Genomic DNA, 27,417 nt, shown 5'->3' with positions numbered 1-27,417 from the left:
CTTTCAAGTGTACCTCATAACAAGGAACGTACCTCATTTGGGGTCTTAAAAAGTTCATGTTCCTCGAAATTCCTCAAAGTTCCACATTGAAAGAGTGTCAAACATTCAGTGTTAGGAATTTTTTTTAAGTGAAATCCATGGTAAATTGAAATTAATCATATTTAATTCATTAAAGGATCTTCTTTAGAAGTAAAACCAGCATATTTTAACCATCCTATGACCTTCCTAGTTGAAGTTGTTAGCAAGCCATTAGTATGTGTTCCACATTTTGCCCATTTGTTCCACATTATGAAGGCGAGTGTTCTTCATTTTTGCGATGGAAGGTTGAGAGCTATGCTAATAGCTACCTTTATACACAAAAAGTACAGCAATCTGTAGTTCAAAGTCCTTCAGCTTTGGTGGTTCCTTTGGAGTATTTCCTAATACAATTCACATTTCTCATGACTGTTACATTATCCAACAAACGTTTTTATCTGAGTGACCATTCAGAGTGTCCCACCCTTCTGGAAACAGCCTGCTTGTCTGTGACTGCATACTTTCACACTTTCACATCCAGTAAATGTTCCTGTTCAACAGAGCAAGGCCATGGTATCATATGGCTAACAGTATTTTGTTCATATTTGCATATAATGTTTCTGTTTTAATAATATCTCTAATCATTTGCCTCTGACAGTGCCTTTGTCCACCTTGCAGCCTGACAATCAAAACATGGTTGTGCTTCTGCTATCTCAGCTTGCATAAAGTAAGTCATAGCATGATGTCTAACATAATTGCACACAACAAAGTTATATATTTTCCTATCTTACCTCACATAGAAGTAGTGTATGAAATAATTCTGCTTGAAGAAACCCCTCCTGACATTTCTGCCTAAGAGGTCCCATTAACAGTTCATCCGATTCATGCCAGTTATTAATATAAATTTTCATTCACTCAGGAAAGAGGATATAGGCGAGCACATTCAGAACTGTATGAAATAGCCAAAAGAGTCCTGCCATTATTATCGTGAACAGGCTGGACAACATTTTCTTCTTCTGATCATTCTCATCCTCAGATCAATACTGAGAAGTAACTCAGTGTGACAGACAGGAGGTGTAGGGGAAAATGAACCCTAACTTAGATGTATACCTGCCCCCCACCCCTTATCTCTAGGGAACAGATCATCACTACACTCTCAAAGGCAAAAAATACAGTCTGCATGGGATCCGGTAACATCCCTGGCTGCATCCTACATGAACTCAGGCATGAACTTGCAGCACCATTGGGCATCCTATTCAACTAAAGCCTGAGTACCGGCTTTGTCTCAGCCAAGTGGAGGACAGCCACTGTCATCCTTTTACACAAAGGTGGAGCGTCCACCGATCCGTGAAATTATATAGCCATCAGCCTAACTAGCCTAATCTGCAAGGCCATGGAATGGATTATCATGGACCTCATTAACAGGGACATCGGCAACCGCCAAACACTCGACCACACAGTTTGGCTTTGTCAAGTGGAGGTCATGTCTGTTAAATCTGGCCGACTTCTTTGAGACAGTCGCCAAAGCCTTGGATGAGGGGAAGATGGTGCACGCTGCCTACCTTGAGCTGGCCAAAGTCTTTGACTGTATTTCCCACTCGGACATAGTAGATAAACTTTCTCAACTAGGCATCAATCCATATGTTACCAGATGGGTAGCAAACTGGCTCACTGATAGAACACACCTAATCAAAATAAGGGAAGTCACCTTATGCAGTCGACCAGTAATGAGTGGCGTACCCCAGGGATCAGTCTTGGGGCCTCTGTTATTCAGGATATACTTCTCTGAGATGCAGGCCAAAACCAGTGGACTATGGCTGACCAGATTTGCAGATGACTGTAAGCTGGGCACAGTCATCAATTCCCCTAGTGATGTGGATGTCCTCCAAGAGGGTCTCAACCAAACAAATGACTGGTACCAGAAATATGGCCTCAAGCTGAATGCCAAAAAATGCATCATCATCATCCACTTTGGGGAGAATGACATCCCCGCATATTATCACATTAATAATGTCCTAAGTGCACAATTAGTAGTGAGGGAAAGCTTTCTACATGGCCTGCCTCATAAGTAAGGGTATCTCATCCATTGACAAAGAGATCATAACATCCCTGTATTCCTTCCTTCTAAGGCCAATTATTGAGTACAACGCCCCCCCCTCGGCATGTACCTTGCAAAGCACATGCAGCAGTTGGAAAAACCACAGAGGTTCCTCACCAGGAGAATCCAGGGGCTCAAACATCTGCCCTACACAGATAGGTTAAAAGCCCTATCCCTCTACTCACTTTTGTACATATTCCTGCGAGGTGACCTTTGTTTGGCATATAAAGCAATCTCATACCCTGCCTTGATGGGACTGCTGCATATCCACAAGTCAAGCTCCACTCGAGCAACCCATACGCGCGACATCAGCCTGGTCTGTGATATCAACAGGACTTGTTGGTGGGACAGATTTGTGTCTCAGATACTCCCCCATCTGTGTAATAGACTCCCTCTCCACATCAAGCAGAGTACCTCATTATCCCTTTTTAAGTGCAACCTGGATAACTGGATGGGAAACAGAAAATGCATCCCTGGGATTCCACCTGTGTCCCTGCTGGACAGGGGCTTTGGGTGCTGACTTGTCTAAACATGGGCTAAGCTCTTGGCTAGGCTTATAAGGACCTCAGGGCCAATAGCCTAGTAACCTCCTATAAACCTATAAACCTATATACTTGCTAACTTTTTTGGTACCTCTCACTCCGTGTGTCTATACATGATCTGTATTTGTCAATGTTACAGTTGTATACATAAAACAGAGGGATTTCAAAATTATAAATGCTACTGCTAAGATCTTTTCAAAAATTTCCATCCTCAATGTGAAAGCGGTTTACAATTGGTGTAGTTGACCAATCAGCCTCTTGTACGTGAAAATATCTGCGATTTACTGAATATATTCGGATAGTTTCTAATGTCATTTATTCATTTTTGTTTCTAATGTAATTTATTCATTTTTAATTCCTCAGACTCAACTCTTTGCCTTGCAGCCGGAATAACATTCTTCCCTTTATCCTTAATTAGACCTGTTCTATTCCTAGTCTCCTCTCAACAAGATTTGAAAATGACTAATGGCATATCACTTAACCCATGCAGAAGAAATTTGAAGCCAAAAACCGTTTCTCAAAATGTAATCCTGTTCATCTTTTTGCAGTTTCAGGAAAAAAATATATTTTGTGTGAAAGTCCACATATGTGCAGATGTGTAAAATAGTCCAGGTACAATCATAATACAGTGGTTACCATCATTTTGAAATCATTGCCATTTTCTGATGTCTGCCAGCTTCTACACGAATGAAGACTTTTCTATACATTCATTCATGCATTCAATAATGTTGAAATTCCTTCTAAACTGTCATAAGCATAAAGTGTTTTTTTAGTTACTTGACTCGTCATCCTTGAAATAAGATACCTATATTTTAATTCACCATACACATCCAGACATTTAATTATTTGTCAGAATAGGAATTTCACGTTACCCCGAAATCAAACCCTGCATCTTCAGATTAATATAATCCTATTTTTTATATGGCCTTTACTGTAGACACACAAAACTTTGTAGTAGTTATATAAACACCTCCACTGGTTTACCTGTTTAGATTATAACTAACAAAAAATAAAAAAACAACAGAATTTTCTTTTGGTTACCATTCTGTTTTTCTCAGTCACTGCTAATTTGTCTAAAATAAAATTCATCTTTCGATAAAACCTGGAATTGTCTTTTGTCTGCATTATATATCAGACAAACCCTCAGTCTGTCCTTTGTTTCACTCCAAGATCAATGAAGCATTTCCTGAACTCTGCATGTAGCAACATTCACATGGTTCTGGAGATGTGATTGTTTCTCTGTCTCTACCCTTCTACCTTGTGAAAGCATATCTAAAAAGTAGTTGAGCCTGTAATTTTACATACATGAGCAAACTAGTCCGTCTTATCATCCTAATTAATTAAATCTACTGCTGTTCCTACTTTACTTTGAGTATATATTCTTATGACAGCAAGAAAAATGTGGAGTCTTTCAAAACTACTACTGTAAAAAAAAGAAATCCTTTGAATCTGGTAATTTACACCTGTAAATTATCTTCCCTCTTTGCAAATGTACTGTTTTAAAGTCTAATCTGCCACTATGTTACCCAGAACATATTTATTTATAGTATTAATACCTGCTGTACTTAAGTTTACCAGTTATTAGAATAACCCGTTATGCATCTTTGCACTATTCTGTTTATAATGCCCCACTGAAACCTCATTGCACAGATGTGTAACCCATAAGTTAAACATTTCCTTCTACAGATAGTACACATTCTCAGAGTAATATATTGCAAAAAGTCAGAATACTCTGTTTTGTCTGCAGCGGATATACAGTAAATAAGTAAACTCCAAAATATGTAAAATTTTTAATATGTAGGGATCCTTTGAAAAATACAAAAACATTTTCCTTGTATTTTCCAGAACAGACAAACCATTTTGATTTATTGCTTAATATCCAGAAGTACTTATTCTTCACAGAACTGCAAACTCATGTTGTAAATCACATTATGTATTAATGTCTCTCTCGGATGTCTGCGAGCCTAAGACAACATATCCTAAAAATATTCTTGGTCTTTCCTGGAGTCTCCTTTCACTGCCATAGGAAGCGCCAAGGGGGCATCCCTATTAGCTGCCCACACCACAAAAACTGGCTTCTGTCTGTCCTGAGGTGGAGTGGATGTACTCCAAGTTCCTACAGGGTTACCACCTTCCTGTGTCCTTGAGAGCTTCAACCGTATGAAAGATCTTATCCTTTCAGTCAGTACTCAAAACTCACAACCAGTGGTGAAGATGGGGATTTAGACTCCCTGGTAAAATGAGGACTTTGTCCTGGGGCTCTGCATCCACTACACCTCCTCAGTTCAGTATAGTGTCTGCAATACTGCTGCAGCTGTACCCATCCACTGGTCGGTCTCCTGAACCCCTTTCCCTTCACTTATGAAAAAGGCACAGAGATAGTCAAACTCCTCCATATGAGGATGCAGCTCCTACCTCACCTACAGAGAGCAATCCACTTTTTCCTGGTAGAGAACCATGCAAATTGATTTAGAAATGCTGAGTTTCAGTAAGCTGCTACAGTCATCAGCAAATGGCTTCTTTATATGCCTGAGATCATGGTCACTTGATTTTAAGAGGACAACTCATCTGCTAACAACAGAGAACTAGCCATCACATCCCAGACTGGATGGTCTCCTAATCTCAACAGTGTCTTGATATTTTAGCTATGAAACTCACAAATAAAAGGGGAGACAAGGCACATGCTGCAGCCATCTTGAATGTATTCATCGAACACTGGGAACATGGACACAGCACTCACTTTGGAAATACAAGGATCATATGGTATTCAGCAGTGGCCCTGAAACCTCATACTCTTAAAGCATCTTTCACAGGACTTTCCAGTGTTCTTTGTCATATGCCTTCTCCTATACCACAAAATACATGCAAGCAGGATTGGTAAATTCTTCACTCCTTTGATAGCCATACAAGGTCAAAGATTTGACCCACTGTTACATGGCCAAGACAGAAAGTGAATCAGAATGTCATCTACTAGATGAACTTGTACAGTTCCCTGTCATAGGCTTTCCCAGAGAGGCTGAAATGTTTGATGACTCTTTAACTGGAGCACACCCTCCTGTCTGCTTTATTTGAAAACAGGATCCATAACCCAAGTTTTCCTTTTCATAGGTGCTGTTCTTGCCTTCCATACACTATTGAAAAGGCATATTAAAGAAAGAAAATCTCCATCCAGGAGCATACATGTGCAGGCTAAGGATGGTATATGGTGCACTAGTTTTTGCTAACCTATAAGGCACGTTAGCCATGGCATCCCACCATCATTCAGCATTTCCAAATGGAATTGATCCATTTCCACAGCCTTTTAATCGTCACTCCTGCCTCATGCAGAAATAGATCAAGTCCATTCAGATGCTGCTGGCAGTATCTCCTCTGAGGAAAAAATGTCCATAATCAGGAGATCCTCAAAACATTCTTTTCACCTCCCAGTGGTGTCCCCAGTTGAGGTTGGTGTTTCTCTACCATTGTTGAAAACAGTGTGGATAAAGTCCCACCCAGCTCTCCAGAGTCACCAGATAGTTTGATAGAACCATTTTGAGGCCATCTGTAAGCCATTTTTCATGTCCTCACCAAACAACTGTATCATAGTTGCTGCCTTCCTGCTGTCAGTACCTGTTGGCCATATCTGGCGAACACTCCCACTAACATTGGATGGAGGGCTTACATTTTTAACTTGATGCCTTCCCTCACTGAAAATGTCTGCCATTAAGTACTAGGGCAATTGCCATGGCAAGCCTGGAGCACCTTTCCACAGCTCATCGATCCCACTTCATGTTCTGAGGTCCTGAATAGAGCCCATTCAGACTTCATGTCCCTAACCCCCTTTGAGGTATGGTCAGAACTGTTTCATAGGTGGGACTTTAACTCATCTAACATAGGAGTGTCTTATGTTCATAGGTGTGTACTAGGCAAACAATCTCTAGAGCCTTTTTTGAGTCTAGCCATGCATTCTAAATCTGACAAGTGCTGGTACCATTGCTAAATGTAAGCAGGGCTTGGGAGATGAATCATTTGCAAGCAGGAGCCTGGGAGGTGAACCATTTACAGGCTGCCTGTGTCCGTTAGAGGCATACGTGCCAAACCAGTAATGAATTTTCCTGTTCCTCATTTAGTTGTCCAAATTAGATTTGAATTGCGATGGGAGATGAACTCTGCTTCACATGGACGGAGAGCCTGTTCCAGAGAAGGGGTAGTCTCAGGGATACATACCCGTCTCTCTAGCAGGTCCTATTAATATTACAGGGAAGGTTTACGTCTTTAGAATGGGTAATTCTGGTGCTGTTTGTTTTGTGGATATGCAGGAGGTCCATCAGAGTGGCGTCTGACAGTGCCTTGTATTCTAGGCTTAGAGCTCTCCTCAGTAGCCTATAGGAAATGTAATACAGGGATAGGGCTTTGAGGGAACTTGCAGAGGACATGTTACTTATGCTGTGTATTCTTTTACTGAGGAATCTCTTTGAATGTTCCAATTGTTGGATGTGCCTGGTTAGGTACATACCAAAGGGGGCATTGCGCTAAATTATAGGTCTGATGAATGTTGAATGTAGTGGAACAATGACCTCCTTGGACCTAGATGCCATGCCTTTGTTTATAAGTTGCACAATATAGAATGATTTCCTCAATGCTGTAGTCACATGATGGTCAAAGTGTCCACAAGTCCCTGATTACTGTGTCGAATCTTAAGGGTGTGTTCTCAATATGATAGTTACCAGGGGCAGATGACTCCTCAAGAGATACTGTTATGCATTTCTTTAGTTTTACTTTTAGCCTGTGGCTATGATACAAGTTATTTGTGTGTGTTAGTCCTTCCTGCAGAACATTACTTTTGGTGGAGGATTGTATGACTGCTCCTGATTGACAATTGTCAGCACGTTTGGTCAGCCAGAGGACTTTGACATTGGCTTTGACTTCAGTGAAGCAAATGCCAAAAAGAAGAATATCATTTCAAACAGTAAAAGGCTGGAAAAAATGGAAGAAGCTTTAAACAGATATTCAGATAAGGTGATAAAACTGCAAAACTCAGAGGTCAAAATGAAGAAAAGGCTGGCTGAATGTAAGACTGCACAAAAATAGATGTTTCAAAAAATAATAGAATTAGAGAGCACATAGGGAAAACCTGAGATTTTCTGCTGTACTGGAGAAGCATGAAGGAACACACTGTATTAATTTTATGAAAACACAAATAAGCAACTGGACTGGTAATCCACAACAGGAATTGTTAATTGAAAGGGCACATCGTGTGTATGTTCTAAACCTGGCTAAGAGAAAACAACATAAAAAAGATACAATATTATCATCAGAAGGAGATGATTCTAACAAAACTGTGGTAGGAGGACAAAATACTAAAAGTGGGAGACAGAGTATTTGTGGAGAATGACTACTCATTGTACACCAGGCAGAAGAGGAATACATTTATCCCATTATTCAGGGAATGTCAAGAAGGAGGTATGAGATTCAAACTGCTGTAGCCAGATATCTTAAAATATTTTTTCCTGGAGGAACAAAATCATGTTTTTTATGAAGTACATGCTAAGGAAGAAATGCAAAAAGTATGTCCGACAAAAAGTGAGTTGTGAAACAGCAGGAGGTTCTGCTTTTTATTCTTCTGGTAATGAAGACCACAGAGAGACTGTGCCAGTGAAACCTTGATTTGTAGTGTCCTGTCTGTTACATCTGAAGTTGCAGCCTTTTGCTCTAGTTGGTTTTTAACATTCCATTTTCAGGGGTATCCAGCCATTGCTAGAGGAATAGCACTGGAGCACCTGACACTTGTCCAGGAGATGTTCATTACATTTTTCACTGTGGTAGTAATACTGACTTTGGGGACTTGTCACAGAAAGCCTGTCACCTCTCTCTGTCCAGTACTTTTCACCATTCTCCTCTCTTGGCCTGGTGGGTGCTTTCCTGACCAGATGTATACATTCCTGTGGTGTAAGGGTGGTACCAACCCACGTCATCATTAATTCTTTCTTGCCACAGTGTAAGAAACATGAAGCATTGTTGATGCAGGTGCTGAGCATCATCAGCCCATCAGGCCGGCCTGGCTTTCAGAATATATATAAGTAGTTCTAAAAGCAAATATTGTCTGAAAAGGATCTGTCAACCAGCCAATTTACCTGCTAATCAAAATAAACTGTAAGTGTCTCATTGCTGAAAGATGTTTATTTAATGCTTCTTTTTACTTGTATTTAGGACTATACTTCTCAGGGTGAATGTTATAGATATAATTTTTTATGGTTATCAAGCATATTTCTTGTAAAAAATCAAATACCCCATAAAAGTCTTTCATCGTCAGTGCTTGTTTTGTTCAAAAGTACAATCACAATGTTGCTTCTCACCCATGTTGTGTAAACTTCAACTAGAAGACAATTGAACATAAAGCAAAATAGCTCCTGGAATGTTTAATCAAGAAACGGTTGCATTCCTTGTGTAAGCCTGTCGTGGCATCATCCAAATCATTCTTAGATGCCCCACTTAAGATAAGTGTCCATGAGGAAAGGAATAGCAGGAGGCCAGCAGCATACTAGTTGAGTCGGAAGGCCTTCCTAGGAGCCAGGGTGTTGGGTCCAATGAGGAAACTTTGTAGTCCCTGACTTAACACCTTTTTAAACTAAGGCCTCTGGTAATGCTCCTAAAGAGTTGCCCTGCTCTTGGCAGAAAACGCATCCCCACGACTGAAGCCCTTCAGCATTTGCTCAGTCCAGATGCCTCCCCTTGAGTGTCTGTTGAAAACTAAGGGTGATATACCCTTGGCCTTGGTATATGAGAATGTGTGCATTTCAGAGACTGAAACCATAGGCACCTACCTGTGATTAGAGACTTTTAAAGCAGCCACAACCCTGAAAAGCAGGTACAAGATTTCCAGAACATAGCTGATTGCCATCTTGCCTCAGCCTTACCTGGGTGGGCCCACTTTCCCATCTCTTTCTCTTTAGGCTTGATGAGACCGGTACAGGACTTGGTTTTATTTTACGAGTTTATAGCCTCAGTCAGATCAGCTGTCAGTGTTGTGGGACCACATCCACAAAAGAGAGGGGACCCCCCCCCTGTGCAATCTGATTCCTCAAACACAGAAGCAAGCAGTCTGGCATATCCATACCAGATGTTCTCCCACTCTCCTGTACAACAGGCAGTGAATATGCCTTATCCTCTTCAACTGTAGGAGCTCTGAGATTAAAACTGCTGTTTGACTGCATAGATTTTTGAATTTGTTCCCACCTACCTTCCTAGTTCTTGTCATGCTTTTAAACATGGTGCATTTTTAGATGCCCATTTCTACTGTAATTTAGAGTTTGCAAACCCCTCCCACTGTTGTTTCTACTGTAAATTGATAACATAAACTATAAGGCACTCCTGTTAGACACTTAAATCTTCAGTTACTTTCTGTTTCATATAATCCCATTTCAATTAGTGCACCATGCAATATTCTGTGTTACTCTGACTCGTGTGGTGTTCTTTTCTGCATTTTTACTTCTTGAAACCAAAAGTCAACTGTTTGTATTTTTAACTTGATCTGGGACATTAGTGTTATAGTTTCCCCTCATAGTTGTGGGAGAATTGTGAGTAGTTGCTGCAGGATGTGAGCCTTATTTATTTCATTTGTACTGCTTTTTACTGTTTGCATTTTACTTAGTCTGGAAACCTTAGTCTTGTCTTGTAAGTATCATTCACAATATTTTATTTTATTTATTTATTGACATTTGTTAACTAGGTTAGTCCATCTAGGTTAGTAGCCCATTTTCAGTGGAGACCCGAGGAGAAAAGCTCCAGTTAAAAACAATTTACAGTATGTGGAGATTTAACAATACAAGAATAATACTATTTCCATACAAGTAAAAAAGAAAAGAGGAGAGAAAAAATACAAACAAAAATAGGCAAGTAGCAATTCACAAAAAATGCAAAGTCAGTAGCTATAAATGGGTTATTATTCATTGCTGAGGGATTATAATTTCTTGGTAAGTACCCGTAGGTCACACAGAGATAAAAGGTTGGGACTAATACAAGTGGATTTGTAATGGGAATGAGATATAAAGAAAAAAGGAGGAGTTAGGTAGGGTCCTGACAGGGACAAGTTTTGTTGTTAGGCATATAGAGTTTGAGATTTTTTTTTTAAGTGTGATGGGAGGCTAATGGAGCGGATGCTTAAAGGAAGTTTATTCCAAGCTTGGGCTACGGAACATTTATAGAGTAATTTGCCCAGGAGCTTCTGGTTAGAGGTGCAGAGGGTCCTAGAGGGGGTGTAGGTAGAGACCAGGGAGGAGTGACCTGGGCAGGAGGATGGTTTGTATAGAGCAGAGTGTATGAATTGAAATTGTGATAGAAGGAGTAGTTGGGGGAGTTCAAAACATTGGAGGGATTTGAGTGCCAGTGTGAGTTATTAGGGGAGTTGGTGATGAACCTTGCTATTTTATGGTATGTTTGTTGTAGTTTGGACAGGGTTGTGGACTGAAAGTTAGGACATGGGGCAGCATAAAGAAGGGAGGGGAGGAGAAGCGCCTGTGCCAGAGAGAGTCTAGCAGTGGCAGTTAGGCATTTTCTGTTACGATAAAGCAGGCCAAGTTTCTGGCGCATTTTTTTATACAATGGAGTATATGTTGGTTGAATTTGAGTTTGTCAATGATGGCACCTAAAAGCTTGGTGTGAGGTTCTGGTTGTATGATGGTTTTATTTGAGGAAGTGATAACAAATGTGGACTTATGATGAGAGAGTGAACGTGGAAGAAAGAGCAGGAGTTTGGCTTTCTTTGGGTTTAGAATGAGAAGATTATCAGACAGCCACTTTTGAATGGATAGAAAGGCATCTTGTGTTTGAGTATGGAGTTGACAGGTATTGCTAACGATGGAGATGAGGGTCGAATCATCGGCATATTGGATTAGGGCTGATTTTTTGCAGGAAGTATACAGGTCATTGGTAAAAATATTAAATAGAAGGGGTCCCAGGATAGAACCCTGTGGAACACCTGCTGTGACTGGAATGGAGGGAGAGCAGGATGAGCGCCGTCTGACAGATTGTAACCTGCCAGAGCGGTAGCTGGAGAACCAGGATAGGGAGGCAGGAGATGGTTTTGATAGGAGGATAGAATGGGAGACTGTGTCGAAAGCTTTAGAGAGGTCAAGGAAAAGGCAGGATGTGAGTTGATTATTGTCACGGGCCTCGCCAGTAGTATGAGTAAAAGAAAGCAGGGCAGTAGTGTAGCTAAGGTTTGGCCGAAAACCATGTTGAGTGGGAGTAAGGAGGTTTTGTTGTAGGAGATAGTTTAAGAGCTGTGAGTGAATGCATTTTTATTAGTATCTTGGATAGAGGGGATAGAATTGCAATGGGTTTGTAATTGGATGGGTCAGTTGAGTTTCCCCCTTTGTGTCGAGGGATTGCGAAGAAGGATTTTCATAAGAGAGGGACAGTTATTTCTTGGATGGATCTATTGATTAGAATGGATACAGGATAAACTATAGATTCATCGTCTAGTTTGAGGAAAGAAGGGGGAAGATTTAATCTAGGAAGTGGAAACAGATTGAAAGGAGGTGAGGTTTGCGTTGGGTGCATCAGGAGGTGTGGGGGGGCAGTTGTGTTAGAGCTGGATGGGGAGCGTTTTTGAATCGTGTTAATGAAGTGCTTATTGAGAAGGGTAGCAGTTTTGGAAGGAGGTCTATTTCAGAAGGGAGAGGGGTTGGAAGGGCAGCCAGGAGAAAGAAGTTTGTTTAGGGTTGACCAAAACTTATGAGGGTTGGATAAGGTATTGATTTGGGGAGAGCTATAGTAGGATTTTTTTGTCCTTATTGATTTGTTTCTTAGTGAGATTTCACAGTTGTCTATAATTTTGTAGCAGGGTGATGCTTTTGTTTTGATCCAAGCTTTCCAGGCAGAGTCTCTTTTATCCGTTATGGATCTAGTATCTTTAGAAAGTCAGGGGGCATAGTTGGATTTGATTCTAATTCTCCTAGATGGGGCAAGGGAGTTCAGGTTGTCTAAGAGGATACTGTTGAATTTACTCACTGCATAATCGAGAGGGATCACCTTGAGGATGGGCCAGTCTATACTAGACAGTATGGAGTTGAATTGGGAGGTATTAAAGTTGGAGAGTTTACGACAGTCTCTGTAGAGGTACGATTTGGATAGTTGGGTAGAGTGTCTTAGAATGGAGATAGGAAGATGGTCACTTAAGGAGTCCGAGTAGATGGATTATGGTAAAGGTTAGGGGAGTTAGTGAGGATCCAATCGATCGTGGAGCTGGAGGGAGAGGTTTTGTGCAGGCGGGTGGAGGTAGTTATCAGCTGATGGAACCCTTGTAAGGTTACGCTAAGTGGTGGAGAGTCTGTAGTGAGATTGGACCAATCAATGTTGACATCACCAAGGATGAGGGTTTCATATTGAATGTTGTGGGAAAACCAAGGTAAGATATTTTCCAGGGTTGGGATATTATTTCCAGGTGGGATATAAATAGACGTGATTGCAAATTTCTTGTGAGAGTGAAGGTGGCAGTTTTAGATGATTACTTCAACTGGCTGGAAGACAGGGCTAGGGAGGGTGAGTGTAGGTTTAGGACATCAGAATAGAGGATGGCAATGCCACCTCCTTTCTTATGGAGTATGTCAGAGCGGTAAATGTTATAGCCTGGTTGAAATATTTCATTATTAGAGATGTGTGGCTTTAGCCAAGTTTCACAATGGGTTAGAATATGGGGTGAGGTGTGGGCTATCCAAAAGTGTAGTTCAGTTATTTTGTTAGTGATACTTTGTATATTTAGTGAATAGATGGCTAGGTGTTTGTAAGAGGAAGTAAGTGGCACCTGATGCTCAAGGAAAGAGGAGGTCTGTGTATAGGAACAAAGGGTTTCTGTGCAGAGAGTGGACCCCTGACGGAGGGCTAGAGGGTGAGGTAATATGGCAGTTGGTAGAGCCCAGAGCCTACCATCTGGCACCTGTAGCCATAACCCATGACATTCCGTTTGCAGATAAAAAAGGGTTACTATGTAGAGAGTGGACCCCTGAGGGAGGTCTAGAGGGTGAGGTAATATGGCACTTGGTAATGCCCAGAGCCTACCATCTAGCACCTTGAGCCATAGCCCATCACATTTCTTTTGCAGGTCATATGGGTATAAAGTGTACCAAGAGTTGTATTACGCAGAATTTGTATTGACCTGGGATTATGAAGTATGTAACAGGGTACTGCAGGACCTGTAAGCAGTGCTAAAAGGTAGGCAAGGCAGGGGGTAAGGTCAAAGCTTCATGGATGCCTTTGCCTGTGATTGATGAGCCCTTTTCAGAAAGGTAGCTATGGGTCTTGTGAAGGGGTTAAACTCTACATTAAAGACTGTACTATGGGCATTTGCAGGCCAGTTTAAGAGGGAACGCGACAAATATTTTCCCTATTTATTATTTGCTAGTGAGTGGTCAGATTTGTAGCACCTTTTGGATTGTATGAGTTCACAAGGATGCCCACTGAGATGAAGAATGCCCTGGCAATCTTCCAGAGGTTAGTAGATCATATCTTAGTAGTAGCAGGAGACAATTCTGCAGTGTAATTGGACAATATTGCCATGTATTATCATTCCTTTCAAGAGCACCTTCAACATGTCAAGGAGGTCGTGGGTAGATTAAAAAGGGCAGGGTTGACTAGTAAGCCTAGCAAGTGTTAGGTGGGTTTGGCAGAGGTCTCCTACCTAGGACACAGAGTAGGGAGTGGTAAGATTAGGCCAGAACCTGCTAAGGTGGAGGTTATTTAGGTGTGGCATGTCCCTGTCACCAAAAAGCAGGTGAGAGCATTCCTAGGGACATCAGGGTACTATAAAAAGTTTGCACCAAACTATAGTACAATAGATGGACCCCTTACTGACCTAACAAGGAAAAACAACCCTGATCAGGTAGTGTGGACTACAGATTGCGGGCAGGCATTTCAAAAACTTTAAGAAGCTTTGGGAGGACCCCCTTTATTAGCCAGTCCAGATTTCAGTAATGTCAGTGTAGATGGATTCTCCTGACAGAATATAGGGTGATGTGTTTCCAGACAGCCCCATTTTTCTCAAGTGATGATTTTCCAGGGTCACTTGAACATGTAGGTTGAGTCTTTAAAGGGGGAGAAATGTGATGATGTTGAATGTTATCTGTGCTAGCATGACTGGCTGAAGTTTTGTAGATAGTTGAGGATTGCACTGAGTTCCATATGCCAGCATGACTGGCTGTAGTTTTTTTGAAAAAGTTTGTCTTTTGATTGTCACTCTGATTTGTGCAAGATGTTTGAATATCAAACAGTGTTCTTCTAGCTGACTCAATGTATATGTTCTTTGTGGGGAGTGTTCTGAATGTATGTTGTACCAGACTTGGCTGACCTAGATGTGATGCTATTGTGTGCCAGGGCTGGGAGAATAGAATCTTCATTGCAGCTATTTGTGTACTTCTCAAAGTCTGATATGAGAGAAGAATACTCAAGGCAGCTTCCTGTTACTTCTGAAAAAGATCTGCTGTAAAAAGCAGGTTTTAGTCAGTTCAGTAGTTGTTTTCTAGAGCTGTTCAGCAGTAGTAGTTCAGTTGTTTCTAGGAGTGTAGTTGTTCCAGTCACTGAAGCCAGACAACAGCCTGGAGTGCGGACATAATTTCTCATATTACCTTGCAGAACTAAGAGTATAATCTTGACTTGGTGAGTTATTTAGAATAGATAGGGACAGTTAATCTTCAGATAGTCAGGGAAGTACAACTAGTTAGAGGTTTTCTAAAATCAGTGTGAGATCTAGCCTGCAGTATTATTTTCATATTTCCTGTGTGTGAAACTCTGTGGTTTATTGGACACAGTTATTCAATATTTACATGTTTTAAATCATTTTATTTACTATTAAATATTCTACTACGTTTTATTGTGGTTGGTTACTTAGAAAGCACTTTTAATAAGTGGAGAGTGTTTAGGCTTATTGTGAAAGGCCTTACTGCTTAAATTACATGCTACCATTTGTTTCAATATCTATTTTACCCAATATATTTGAAAACCGCTTTTGAAAGGTATTGTGATATTTGACTGATGGCAGCCGTTAACTTGCGATTTCGGAAAAGAAACATAGTAGGTCAATCTGTCTCAGTCTTTCCCAAGAGTGTGTGTATGTGTGAATATCAGACATTTAAGAGCGAGTGTTTCAGATATGTAGAACTGGGACACAATGCTCTGCAGTGGTTAGTGTGGAGACTCATTTGGGGACGTGGAGTGAAACATATAGTCCAGTCCCAGGTTTGGAACCTATTCCTGGTGTACTCTTAGGGAAACTTGTGTATTTCTAGCCTTGCTTTTGGTGACATTCTCTTACCAGAAAAAGTGGTGAGGACTGAGACTTCGTAGTTACTGCCCCTGAGTAAAGAGGGATCATCAGATGTGGTATGGAGTTTTTTGTGGCCTAATTTGGAAAAGTTTGGCATCTTTATTGAAATAGTTTTATGGCACATTTTCAGCTGGCAGCATGTTCTCGTTACTCATATCCCATTTCTGACTTGTATATCTGAGAAGAATAGTTAGCAAAAAGTAGCCTCAGTATACAGCCCTGCTGGTTACCACAGGTAACCCTCATTATGATAAACAAGTAATCCATCCTCCCTGATTTGTTGTGTCTTGTGGCTTAAGTGTTTTAAACATTGAATTACATAAGGATTTATACGTAGTACTTTGTCAGCTACCCCCTTATTTTTAGTAATGTTAAATGCATTAGCATGGTCAAGCTAAGCGCTGCACCGTATAAGTTGTAACATGCCATGGTAGCCATGCATGGACTGATGTGGTGGGGTAAAAGGCCATTAGGTTGTTTGGAAGGCCAGAACTTGGTCCTTTATATTTCCTTATAGAATGATGTTGATAATGAAGACAAATGCTCAAATATGCTGTACTGTGTTAATTTTTGCATGAAAATGTATGTTTTAGGTAGCTATGTCAAAGAACCATGGTAGGCTCTTACCACACTGAAGCCATTAGCAGAACAGCCCAGACCAACTCAGAGTTGTGCTATGTCACTGTCCTTCAATGGCAACAGTTAAACAAGTTTGCTAAGTTATTATGGGAGAATTAACAAAAAATGAATGTTTGAATGGGGTTCCTACTCTGAATACGATATGTGCAATCCTGTTACCTGAGAGAAGGTAAATGAGATGACACACATTTACACAATATGTCCAAAACTGCTGCATTTTGTAGTATTCCTCTGTTACAAGGTACAGCAATCTTGGAGTTAGTACATATAAATACTGGGTGGGTGTAGATGGTCATTCACTAGACTAATATAGTATTGCCTGCTAACTGAAAGGCAAATCAGGGCTGCTTTATTTACCATTTGTTGTTGATCTTCACTGGGAAAGTCAAACTTGCTTTTCAGTTGTAATTCTCTGTGCATTAGTAGTAACAAACTGTAACCTGTTTTGTCTGAAATGTTATTGTTGTTTATGTTGTGTTATTATAGAAGGGGAACAACTTCATCTTAATTATTTTTTTTTGTTTCATTAATGGAAAGTAAGTAATCTATTAACTGTGTCCCTGTCCCAGACTGAGGTACAGTATGGATTTCATTTTCATTCTGAAAGAAAAAAATAGGTTCCTTAAAAAGCCAGTCATGTTTTAAAACAAATATTCTTGTGAGGTAGTCATTTAGTTTGTTTTCATATCTTTTTGACCACATTAAATTTTTTGTCTCTTGTACTTTTGTGATTAAGAACAGTGATATATCCTCTGTTTACATCTCTATAACCATAGTTTCCATCTGCAGTGCTGTCTTTATTGTAGCACTGTGCATACATAATGGGAAAGATGAACATTATAAGATGTTGCATTAAGCATGCCTGGTTACTTATAACTGCCTACTGTTGTCTGGATAGTTTATAGGTTCATAGGTAAGTACTAGGCTGTTGGCCCTAGGGCCTATATAAGCCTAGCCAAAAAGGTACCCTGGCTTTCGCCACCCAAGAAAATTATTTTCCTGTGCCCCTGTCAAGCAGAGCCACAGAGATGATCCCCGGGGTGAATTTCCTATTTCCCATCCAATCATCAAGATTTTTCTTGAAGACTAGTAATGAGGAGCTTTGTTTGATATAGATAGGTAGTTTGTTCCAGAGTATGGGAAGTCTCTGGGACAGGAATCTATCCATCCAGCATGTTCTGTTTATTGTGGTGACAAGGTTTAGGTCCCTAGAGCATGTAGCTCGGAGGTATTGGGATTTCTTTAAGTGGAGCATGTCCAACAGCTCTGGATTTGCCATAGCTTTGTATGTTAGGCAGAGATCGCCTCTGAATAGGCGATATGCGACAGATTAAAGCTGGAGTTTTTTGCGACGGTGTGCGTAGGGCATCTGTTTGAGGCCGGTAATCCTCTTTGTGAGGTATTTCTGCAGCTTTTCCAGTTGTTGTAGATGTCTTGTGAGGTACATACCAAAAGGAGCGTTGTACTCTGTAATGGGTCTAATGAGTGATGAGTAGAGGGGAACAATGACCTCTTTTTTCCTGGAAGAGAAACCTTTTGTGATGAGGTGTGCTCGTAGAAGAATTTCCTGACTACTGTAGCGATGTAATTATCAAAGTAGAGACTACTGTCCACCTGTGTCCCAAGGTTTCTTATCACACTTTCTGTGTTAAGTAGACTACCACCTATGTGGTAGCTCATGGGTATAGTGTTTTTACCAAAGGGGATGATAACGCACTTTTTGGCATTGAGCTTGAAGCCATGGGTTTGACACCGTCTCAGCGAGGCCCTTTTGTAGGATGTCCACATCGCTAGGAGTTTCAATTACGGCTCCTAGTTTGCAGTCATCTGTGAACTTCATTAGCCAAAGACCTACTGTGTTAGCCTGTACTTCATAAAAGTAGATACCAAACAGGAGAGGACCCAGGACTGAACCCTGTGGTATTCCACTTGTCACTGTTCTGAAGTTGGATTTGGAGTCTAATTTCACAGCGTGGGTTCTGTCAGTGAGCCAGTTGGCAACCCATCTTGTGACATAGGGATTTATACCTACTTAGTGGTGCTGCGGTAGCGTTGTCGCCTCACAGTTAGATGTTGCCTGTTCGATTCTCAGTTAGAGCGTCTTCTGTGTGGCGACATGCGTGAATGGGCGTTCCTTCGTTGAAGGTTGTGCGTTAGGCCCAGCAAGCCAGCACGTCAAAATCTACTGCCAATCATTAGTGGACTGGAGTTCCACTGTGAGCCGAAAGAAACAAACAGATCTATAATTCCAGAGTGGGGGATGGTGTCAAAAACCTTGGCGAGATCTAGATAGGCTGTGTGAATCACCTTACTCACATCTATGGCTTTGGAGACTGCTTCAAAGAAGTCTATCAGGTTTAGGAGACATGATTTGCCTTTTACAGACCCAAACTGGGCGGGGTCCAGAGTTTGGAGATTACCAATGTCTTTGTTTATAAGTTCCATGATGATATGTTCCATGGCCTTGCAGACCAGGCTTGTCAGGCTAATGGAGTGGTAGTTCCTGGGGTCTATGGTGGTTCCCCCTTTGTGGAGTGGGATAACCGTTGCTGTGTGCCATTCAGTGGGCATAAAGCCTGAGGTGAGGCTATGATTGAACATGGTGCTTAGGTGGGGTGCCAGTATATTCTGTAGTTCATGTAGAACGCAGCTTCGGGTGTTGTCAGGTCCCATGGATGCTGTGTTCTTGACTTTGGCGAGTGTGGTTTTTACCTGTGCAGCCGTGATTGCAAGAACTTTGCATTCTTCTGGTAAAGAGATGGGCCCATTGGGGGGGTGAGACGGGGGTAAAGTTAGCACTGAACATATCTGCCAGGATATTGGCAATATCAGTTGGTTCTGTATATTTAGTGCCATTGTGCTGTAACTTAGAGCAGATATGAGTGTTGCCATTGATATTCTTGACATAGCTATGGAATGCTTTGTGGTTGTCTTTAGAATCAGTGACAATTTTGTTTTCGTAACTAGCTTTGGAGGATTTTATGAGGGATCTCAGCTTCTTACTGAGGCTGACCAGGGAGTTCCTCCAGTCATGGGATTTTACTCTTTTTTGCAACAGTTTCTTTCTTCTGTTGTAGAGTTTGTTTATTGCAGGGGCCCACCAGATTGGCTTCCTTTTTTTGGAGGATAGCATCTTGGTTCTGTTAGGGATAGCACAATCCGATAGTATCTTGGTTCTGTTAGGGATAGCACAGTCCATGCACTCGTGTAAGTGCTTATAAAGTGCATTTGTGTAGGATTCAGCAGTTGTACCTCTGTTGTCTGTCTGCATGGGATTCGTGAAGTTTGCCACTTCTGTCTTAAGAAGTGTGAAGTTGCCTTTGGAGAAATTTTTTATGATGGTTTCCCTAATGGGGATTGGGGGCGAGATGTGGATGTCTAGGGTGATTAGCTTGTGGTCAGATCTGACAAATGAGGAATTGACCTCTGGTATGGAACACCGGTCGCCCATGGTGGTAATGACCAGGTCTAGGATATTGCTGCCCCTGGTGGGGGTGTGGATAAGTTGATCCAAGGCATTGGAATTTATGAATTCCAGAAAACGTTGAGCAAAAGAGTTAGTACATGATTAGTTTTCCGAGTTAATCGCCCATTATTAGGGTGTTAGGTTGTACCCTAATATTTTCCAGTGTATCAAGAAATGAGGATTGGGATTCCTGGGGCATGGTGGGGGATCTGTAGCAAGTTACAATTTGGATTGCGGTCTTGGCCAGAGTTAGTTGCACTTGGATAATCTCGGCTGCGTTATGCTGAGCAACTAGGCTGGAGGTATGGATATCCTTAATGTATATGGACACGCCTCCGCCGTTAGTGTTTCGGTCCAGGTTAGGTGGCCGAAAGGTGAGGTATGAATTATAGCCTGGTAATGTAGGAGTGCTCTCTGGAGCCTTGAACCAGGTCTCTGTCACTGGACAGATGTCGATGTTCTCCATTTTAAGGAGTGGCTCGAGTGAATGCATTTTGAGGTTTATACTTCTAGCATTGAGTAGCATTACCCTCAGATTTTGCTTGCTTGTACCTGTTACGGTGATGAATTTGTCATTTGAACCTTCCTAAAAAAGGCACTAAAGGGGTGGCAAGAGCCTTAGCCAGTATTCGGAATCCCAAGGGCGGCAGGTGCAGGCCATTTCTGACAAAGCGTTGTGGTCTGTCAATCATGTCATCCCAGGCAGACAGGTACTGGATCCCTTTAGAATGACACCAGGCGCTAAGCCAATTGTTGAAGTCAGTCATTTTGTCCTTGTACTGTGATATCATTCTGGGTGATGGCAGGTTGCTACTCAGGGCCAGGGTCATACCTGTCTGGGCTACAAGATCCAGTGGAGGATACACAGGCATGGAAGAGCTATATCAGAAGTCTGCACAGTATCTGTTAGCTAATTTTTTTTTTTTTTATGAATTAATGTTCAAAATGTATACTTCTGTCATGTCCCCTATGGTTTGTGTGATGTGTCAACCGTGAACCACGCCATTTCTTCTAGCAATATTAGACTATAGCTATGAATCCGCCAGTTGTTGCAAGACTGCATTTGCAAGGGTATGCCAAAGAACATCAGGCATGAGCTGAAATGGGAAAGTCACAGTTCACCTGCTGACATTATTCTGTTTTTTACAATATCTGGGTCTTTCTTTTAGTGAAGTGCTGTGACAGCTCTTGCTATGAAGGGAATGCCTTGGATTGCCTGCTCAAATTGGTGCTAAGGTGACTGACCAGGCCAACTAATGCAGTAGATCATAGTAAAGCATAAAAAAAGCATTATGTTGAAGAAAACATTCAGGAAAATAATTTTTTAAAAGTTTTATGGAAGGACAGTAACATATCACAACTCTGAGCAGCAGTCACTTACACCTTCGCAATCCATTTATTCAGCTGCTCTTATGTCAGCAGAATGTAGCCTTTATTTACTACTGATTCACAAGGAAAATGCATTGCTTATGGAGTTGAGACATTTTGGGATATTAATTTTGTCTTTTTGAATATTATTTCCCATTTTGAGTGTAATGTTGCCTTTAATTGTGTTGTTTACATCACAGGATTTCAGATTGTAGGTGGAAAAAACACTGGGAGGCTTGATCTGGGTATCTTCATAAGTTCAGTCACTCCTGGAGGACCAGCTGATTTGGATGGGCACTTAAAACCTGGTAGGTCTTCACCCTGAGAACATATGTTCAGATTTGTTGACACATTTGTTAAGGCTGAGTGTCTTCCTTATTTGGTGTGCATTGATTTATTATATTGCTTGATTTTTATTACTGTAATGTGGAAATTTAATTAATTTATATACATTTTTAATATTTGTTTTCATTTTGTAATCTGTGATTGACATTTTAAAAGCATACATGTAATACATCCCTTCCAAAATATTTCATACAATGTCATCTTTGCAAGTTTTCAGATACTCCCAGTCATCATCCACTGTTTGGTCTAAGTTTGGTCCTTTGGGCAGACAATACATGTTCATATAACTGCATGGATTTTCTTTTTTTTTTTTTTTTAATTTTTCTATTAAATCATTGCATTATTAACTGTAACATAGGTTTACGTATAATAATAGAAAATAAATCAAACTTTACTAACAGTTTCCGTTGTTATTGTCATGCAGTATACATGTTCATCTTCCTTTTAACAGTCTTATAGTCACTCCACCATTATTTTGGTTGCTTAAATCCTGCCTTTCTCTTAAACCTTACTTCTCTTTCTGTACATTATTCTACAGGTATTGTTCCCACATGTTCCATTTATTTCTATGAAATTTGGCTATTTTCATTTTTTTAAAGAACTTGCCTCCAGTTCTTTTGTCTTCTTTTACAGTATGCAGAACTTCTTTTATACTGAGAATATATTTTGATTTCCATTTTTTTAATAATCGCTTTTTTAGCGGCCAATATCATTAAACTTAATAAGGCCTATGTCTGTTTTATTTATTTATTTTATTTATGTTTTTATTTTACATTTGTTGACCGGGCTAGTCTAGCTGGCCATATATCCGTTTTCAGTAGAGGCCCGGGGAGAAAAGCTCCAAATACATCAGTAAGCAATCATTAACAACCAAAAAAAAGCAAAAGTAAACAAAAATACAGAATGGTACAATGGTAAGCATTTGTGAGACTAAAGGAGAAAAACAAAAAACAAAAACAGGCTAGCCAACTCAAGACCAGATAAACAAAAAAAATGAAACAGCTGTTTAAAAATAGAGATTTCAGGTATGCAGGATAAAAAGTAAGAAAAATAGAAAAAAAGCAGATAAGGAAGTCACCAGATGGCATAACATGGAGAAGAAAAAAAGAAAAGATCAAATTTATGGAGGATTCGAGATGAGAAAGTAGCTGGTATCACTAAGTGTGACATTTAGAGGCACAGTCAGGGGAGAGTGAGTGAAGTAAGGAGTAAGGGGGAAGTATTTTCAGTCAGGGTTAGCACAGGGACATAGCCAGTGAGTTTTAAGGTGCTCTTTGATATGTTTTTTGAAAAGGGATGTGGAGTCTAGGTTAGTTATTTCTTGAGGGAGTTGGTTCCAGATTTTCCCGATAGAATTTGAAAATAATGACTCACCAGCTTTATTGTAAGATTTAGTCGAGGCTACTAGGAGTTTATTAGCAGAGCAGAGTGTGGCTAGGTTTTTATAAGGGGTAATCAGTTTTGAAAGGCTAGGGGTAGCATCAGGGTAATGAAGGGACTTATGAATGATAATTAGTTGTTGATAGAGTAGGTGGCTATTAAGTTCTAACCAATCCAGTTGCCTGAGGTTGAGACAGTGGTGAGTTCTGAAGGGAGTAGCAGTGATGAATCTAGTTATAGTGTTATAACAGTCTAGACCATAGCTGTCCAGCAGGTGGCCTGCGGGCCACAATCCTGCCCACCAAAACCTTTTATGTGGCCTGCCAAAACCTTGATGATAAGAATTAAAATAAATAGCTTGTTTGTGGTTAACTGGTCCTGTCACTTTAAAAAGTGAGTTCAGGCCTTCCCAGTTGAACACACATCATTTTATTATGTCTGCATGCATGCTGAAGTGGTAAATACTACAACCTCAGGATGGTTCATGATTATTTTGTTGGTAGTGTCTGATGTCTTTGGTGATTGTGGTGGTTTTTTTTAACATAGTCTGCACAGGTTGAATGATTGGTAGGTTGTATGTGTGTATGATTGCCTGTAATCTAACTGCCTGGGTTTGCTTGTGTCTGTATATGTATAATGTTTGCAGTAGTGATGAATGCTTGTTTGAATGAACTGGGAAAACAGAGCAACTGTGAACATCTGTGTTTGTATAGATGCACTGCTGGTATGTGAGTTGTTTGTAAGAGTGATGAGTGCTTGTTGTATGATAGAAGTGGGAAAGCAGAGTGATTGCATGCTTGTGTGCCTGTATGGGTGCAGTGCTGGTCTGCAAGTCATCTGTAAGAATGATGCATGCCTATGTGAAGTGGAAGTGTGCATGTCTGTATGCATGTGATGTTGTTCTGTGAGGTTTGTTTGCATGATTGATATATGCCTGTGTGAAAATCGGACTGACTGTGTGTGTTTGCCAGTGTTTGTATGTGAATTATTTCAAAGTGTGTTTTGCTGTTTGCAGGGGGTGGCATACCAGTACAGGTCAAACTGTAGAAATTGAAAACAGGAGTAAAGGAACGTATGCAGATTTTTAATAGGATGTTCCCAATTTTCATCTGTTTGAAAAATGATGGAAAAATATAAACATATTATCATAAAGATCATGTAAAATCTGTAGCCTTTAATGAACTTCCTTGCAATATTCTTTCACACAAGGACATTTATTTTTGCTTCATAGAAAGACAGATGTAAGATGTGTGTCCTCTTTAAATTATTGCTGCAGCTAGTACGTTAGTCATGTAGTGTGGTTTTCTGTGTAATAAACAGCTTCAGAAATCACATGTGTTGAAGGGATTGAGTAAATTGTGTGTTGAGTGAATTATGTGAAGGCCAGTGTACCTCAGAAATAGGGACATTTTGTGCAGGAGTCATTCAGTCCTGAAAATATGAATGTTCGCCAACAATCGAGATGTCTAGGTGTACCTTTGAGCCAGCAGACAATGAAAATAGGAGCCAAGGGCCTGGAAAAGCAGAATAGGCTTACTTGAGATAACATTGGGGGCAGAGTTAATTAAAAAGTAGGTACATCAAGATACAAGTCTGGGCAATTAATGATAAAAATTTTAAATGGCATTCAAGTCTTTTATACATTTTACTTGTTAAAACGTAATATTCAAGACATGAATACCAAGTAACATGTAGTATTACCATTAAATACTCAGATATTTAGTTGGATATACCTACGTTTCAGTTACCTTTGCCCCCAGTGTTACCTGTAGAAGTTATTCAAGTTTTTATATATTTAATAACTAAAATATGTAAATAACTTGAATACCTTACTGCTGCTGTTTCCAGTAGTTATGAAGGATATTAATCCAATTAAATTAGACAAGAAAAACTATTACTGTCATCTACAAGAAAAACACTAAAACAAGCCACAAAAGTTTTGGGTAGGTATAAACAAGCTCCTTAGTCAAGGACAGTCCTCCACTCCTACCCCCTTGGATTCTAACCAAAACCCCCAGCAGAAATTGCCAATACCTTTAACAGCTTCTTTACAACAACCATCCAGAACCGAGCTAACCAATGCCCATATTCTCCGGCCACTACACGCTGCTCCCAACTCCCCTTTAACTTCAAGCCAGTTTGCACATCTTTGGTGCTAACATTACTTAAAAAACTAAAGCCTACCACCCTGCTGGCTGATCTCCTCACTGCAGAATATCTACAAAAAGCTGCAGATGCCATAGCATACCCCATTACTATCCTAATCAGTAGAACTATAACTGAAGCATCCATTTCCTCCGTCTGGAAGATATCACATGTCATCCCACCCCATAAAGGGGGCAGCTCTACTGAACTTTCAAACTATAGACCCATAGCTATTCTGTTACCCTTGGCTAAAATTATGGAAAAATGCATCCACAATCAACTTCTGAACTATCTTATCCATAAGAATCATCTAGCCAACACCCAACATGGCTTTAGACCATTCCATAGTACAACCTCAGCCCTCCACTCCTTCTCTAACATCATTAACCAACACCGAAACAATAATAAACTTTCCTCTGCTATCTTTCTTGATCTTTCAAAAGCCTTTGATATGGTAAATCACCAAAATACTCCTAAACACTTTGAAATCTATCTCCCTAGAGGACCAAGCCATCCAATGGTTTCAGTCGTATCTCACTGGTACACAACAGGCTGTCCTATGGCAGAGCAAACTATCCACCCTTTTACCCATCACCTGCAGAGTACCCCAAGCCTCCATACAAGGTCCACAATTATTTTCCATTTTCATCAATGATTTGTATAAGGTCATCCCATATGCAACATGCATTCAGTATGCGGTTGACTCCACTTTAGTATGCTCCAACACTTCACCTACAAAGTTGCAGATTCTATCCCAAAATACTTTTAACACAGTGGAAAATTGGCTCCTTAACTGTCATCTCATGTTAAATTTTAATAAAACCAAACTGCTGCTTTTCTCCCCCACTCATAGGTCTGCCCCTGTAACATGTATATTAAAATCCAACGGCACCATTATTTCCCCAGATTCTTCAACCAAACTGTTAGGAGTTATAATAGATAATAACCTTAAGTTTGATCCGCATATCAATAAAGCTATTAAAACAGTTAATAAAAAACTTGTCTCACTATATAAGATCAAGCCCTTCCTAACGCCATTAGCCGGAAGTGTAATTGCTCGTACACATCTACTCTCCACCCTCCTCTATGCTTCCCCTCTATTTACAAACCTCAGCAAAACTGACTTTAATAAACTTTCTAGCAGCTACAATCACATTGCTAGATTTGCTACCGATGTAGCCTACAGAACCTTTCACTGTCATAACCTAAGTCTACAATGGCTTGAACTTCCTAACCTACTTCAGGTTAACCAACGAATGGTTGCACACAAGATCCTGTACCAACCAGATAGTACACCCGTACTTAAAAACCTCATCACCCCTTACAGTAACCTTAGCGCACTTCGTTCATCTGAAAGACTACTAGTTCAAACTTTCAAATCCAACAACACAGCCGGTAAATCTCTATTTGCTAACTCTGTTGGCAAAATCTGGAATTCTGTTCCTGCGAATCTTACATCTGAGCTCTCTCTACCTCAGTTCAAGAAATGTCTGATTCAGTAGTTTAAAAAACAATGGCTATGTCCTTGTCCTAATCCAGACTAATTCTAATCATCACTCGTGTGCACATGGAGGACTTCTGCCTACAATTTATTGTTTCTTAACTTATAAATCCTATGATCTCCTTGGATCTACTACCAGGTTAGCCTACTAGGCATTCAATACCCTATCATTCTTAAAAACACTGTCTAGAATTTTCCATCTGAATAAAAATGTAATAATTTGTTTGTGTATTTGTTTTTGTGTTTGTTTACATCTGTGTAAAAATCCTTTTATTTGTGTTTTATTTTGTGTGCAAATGTAAAATAAATAAATAAATAATTACAAAGCACAAGTGATGAAAAAGATGGAAAATATGAGTAGATTATTAAACAGACAGTGCAAAATAGACTTTAATGTATTGTATTGCAACCACAGAAAATAATGTATTTTTGTTAATAAAAGGGAGATGTAAAATGTGTATCTTTCCTGCAATGAATGCTATTAGAAGCAGCCTGTGCCGTGATGTCTAGGCTTTTATCACTGTTTTTGATGTTAAAGGAGAAAAAGTGAGTAAAAGTAATTGGAAAAGTAATCTGCTTTTATTTGGTGGGGGTGGGAGAGTCTGTGTGTAATTCACTGAT

At 40.2% G+C, this 27,417-nt stretch overlaps 1 protein-coding gene across 2 annotated transcripts in view; it reads left to right on the top strand.

The window, feature by feature from the left end:
- Positions 1-27,417, top strand: part of PTPN13 (protein tyrosine phosphatase non-receptor type 13) — a 1,949,788-nt gene that overhangs the window by 1,023,007 nt on the left and 899,364 nt on the right. The window contains exon 23 of one of the 2 annotated variants that reach the window (XM_044079819.1): positions 21,626-21,733. The exons of the other annotated variant lie outside the window; for it this stretch is intronic. Coding sequence (XP_043935754.1) covers positions 21,626-21,733 — 108 coding nt within the window. The remainder of the gene's footprint in view (positions 1-21,625; positions 21,734-27,417) is intronic. 2 annotated transcript variants of the gene reach the window in all.

The sequence above is a fragment of the Protopterus annectens genome, chromosome 8.part0 (genome assembly GCF_019279795.1).
Source record: "Protopterus annectens isolate FY-2018-M chromosome 8.part0, PAN1.0, whole genome shotgun sequence".
In the NCBI taxonomy this organism is placed as follows: Eukaryota; Metazoa; Chordata; order Ceratodontiformes; family Protopteridae; genus Protopterus; species Protopterus annectens.
This window is presented reverse-complemented; position numbering and strand designations above follow the sequence as displayed.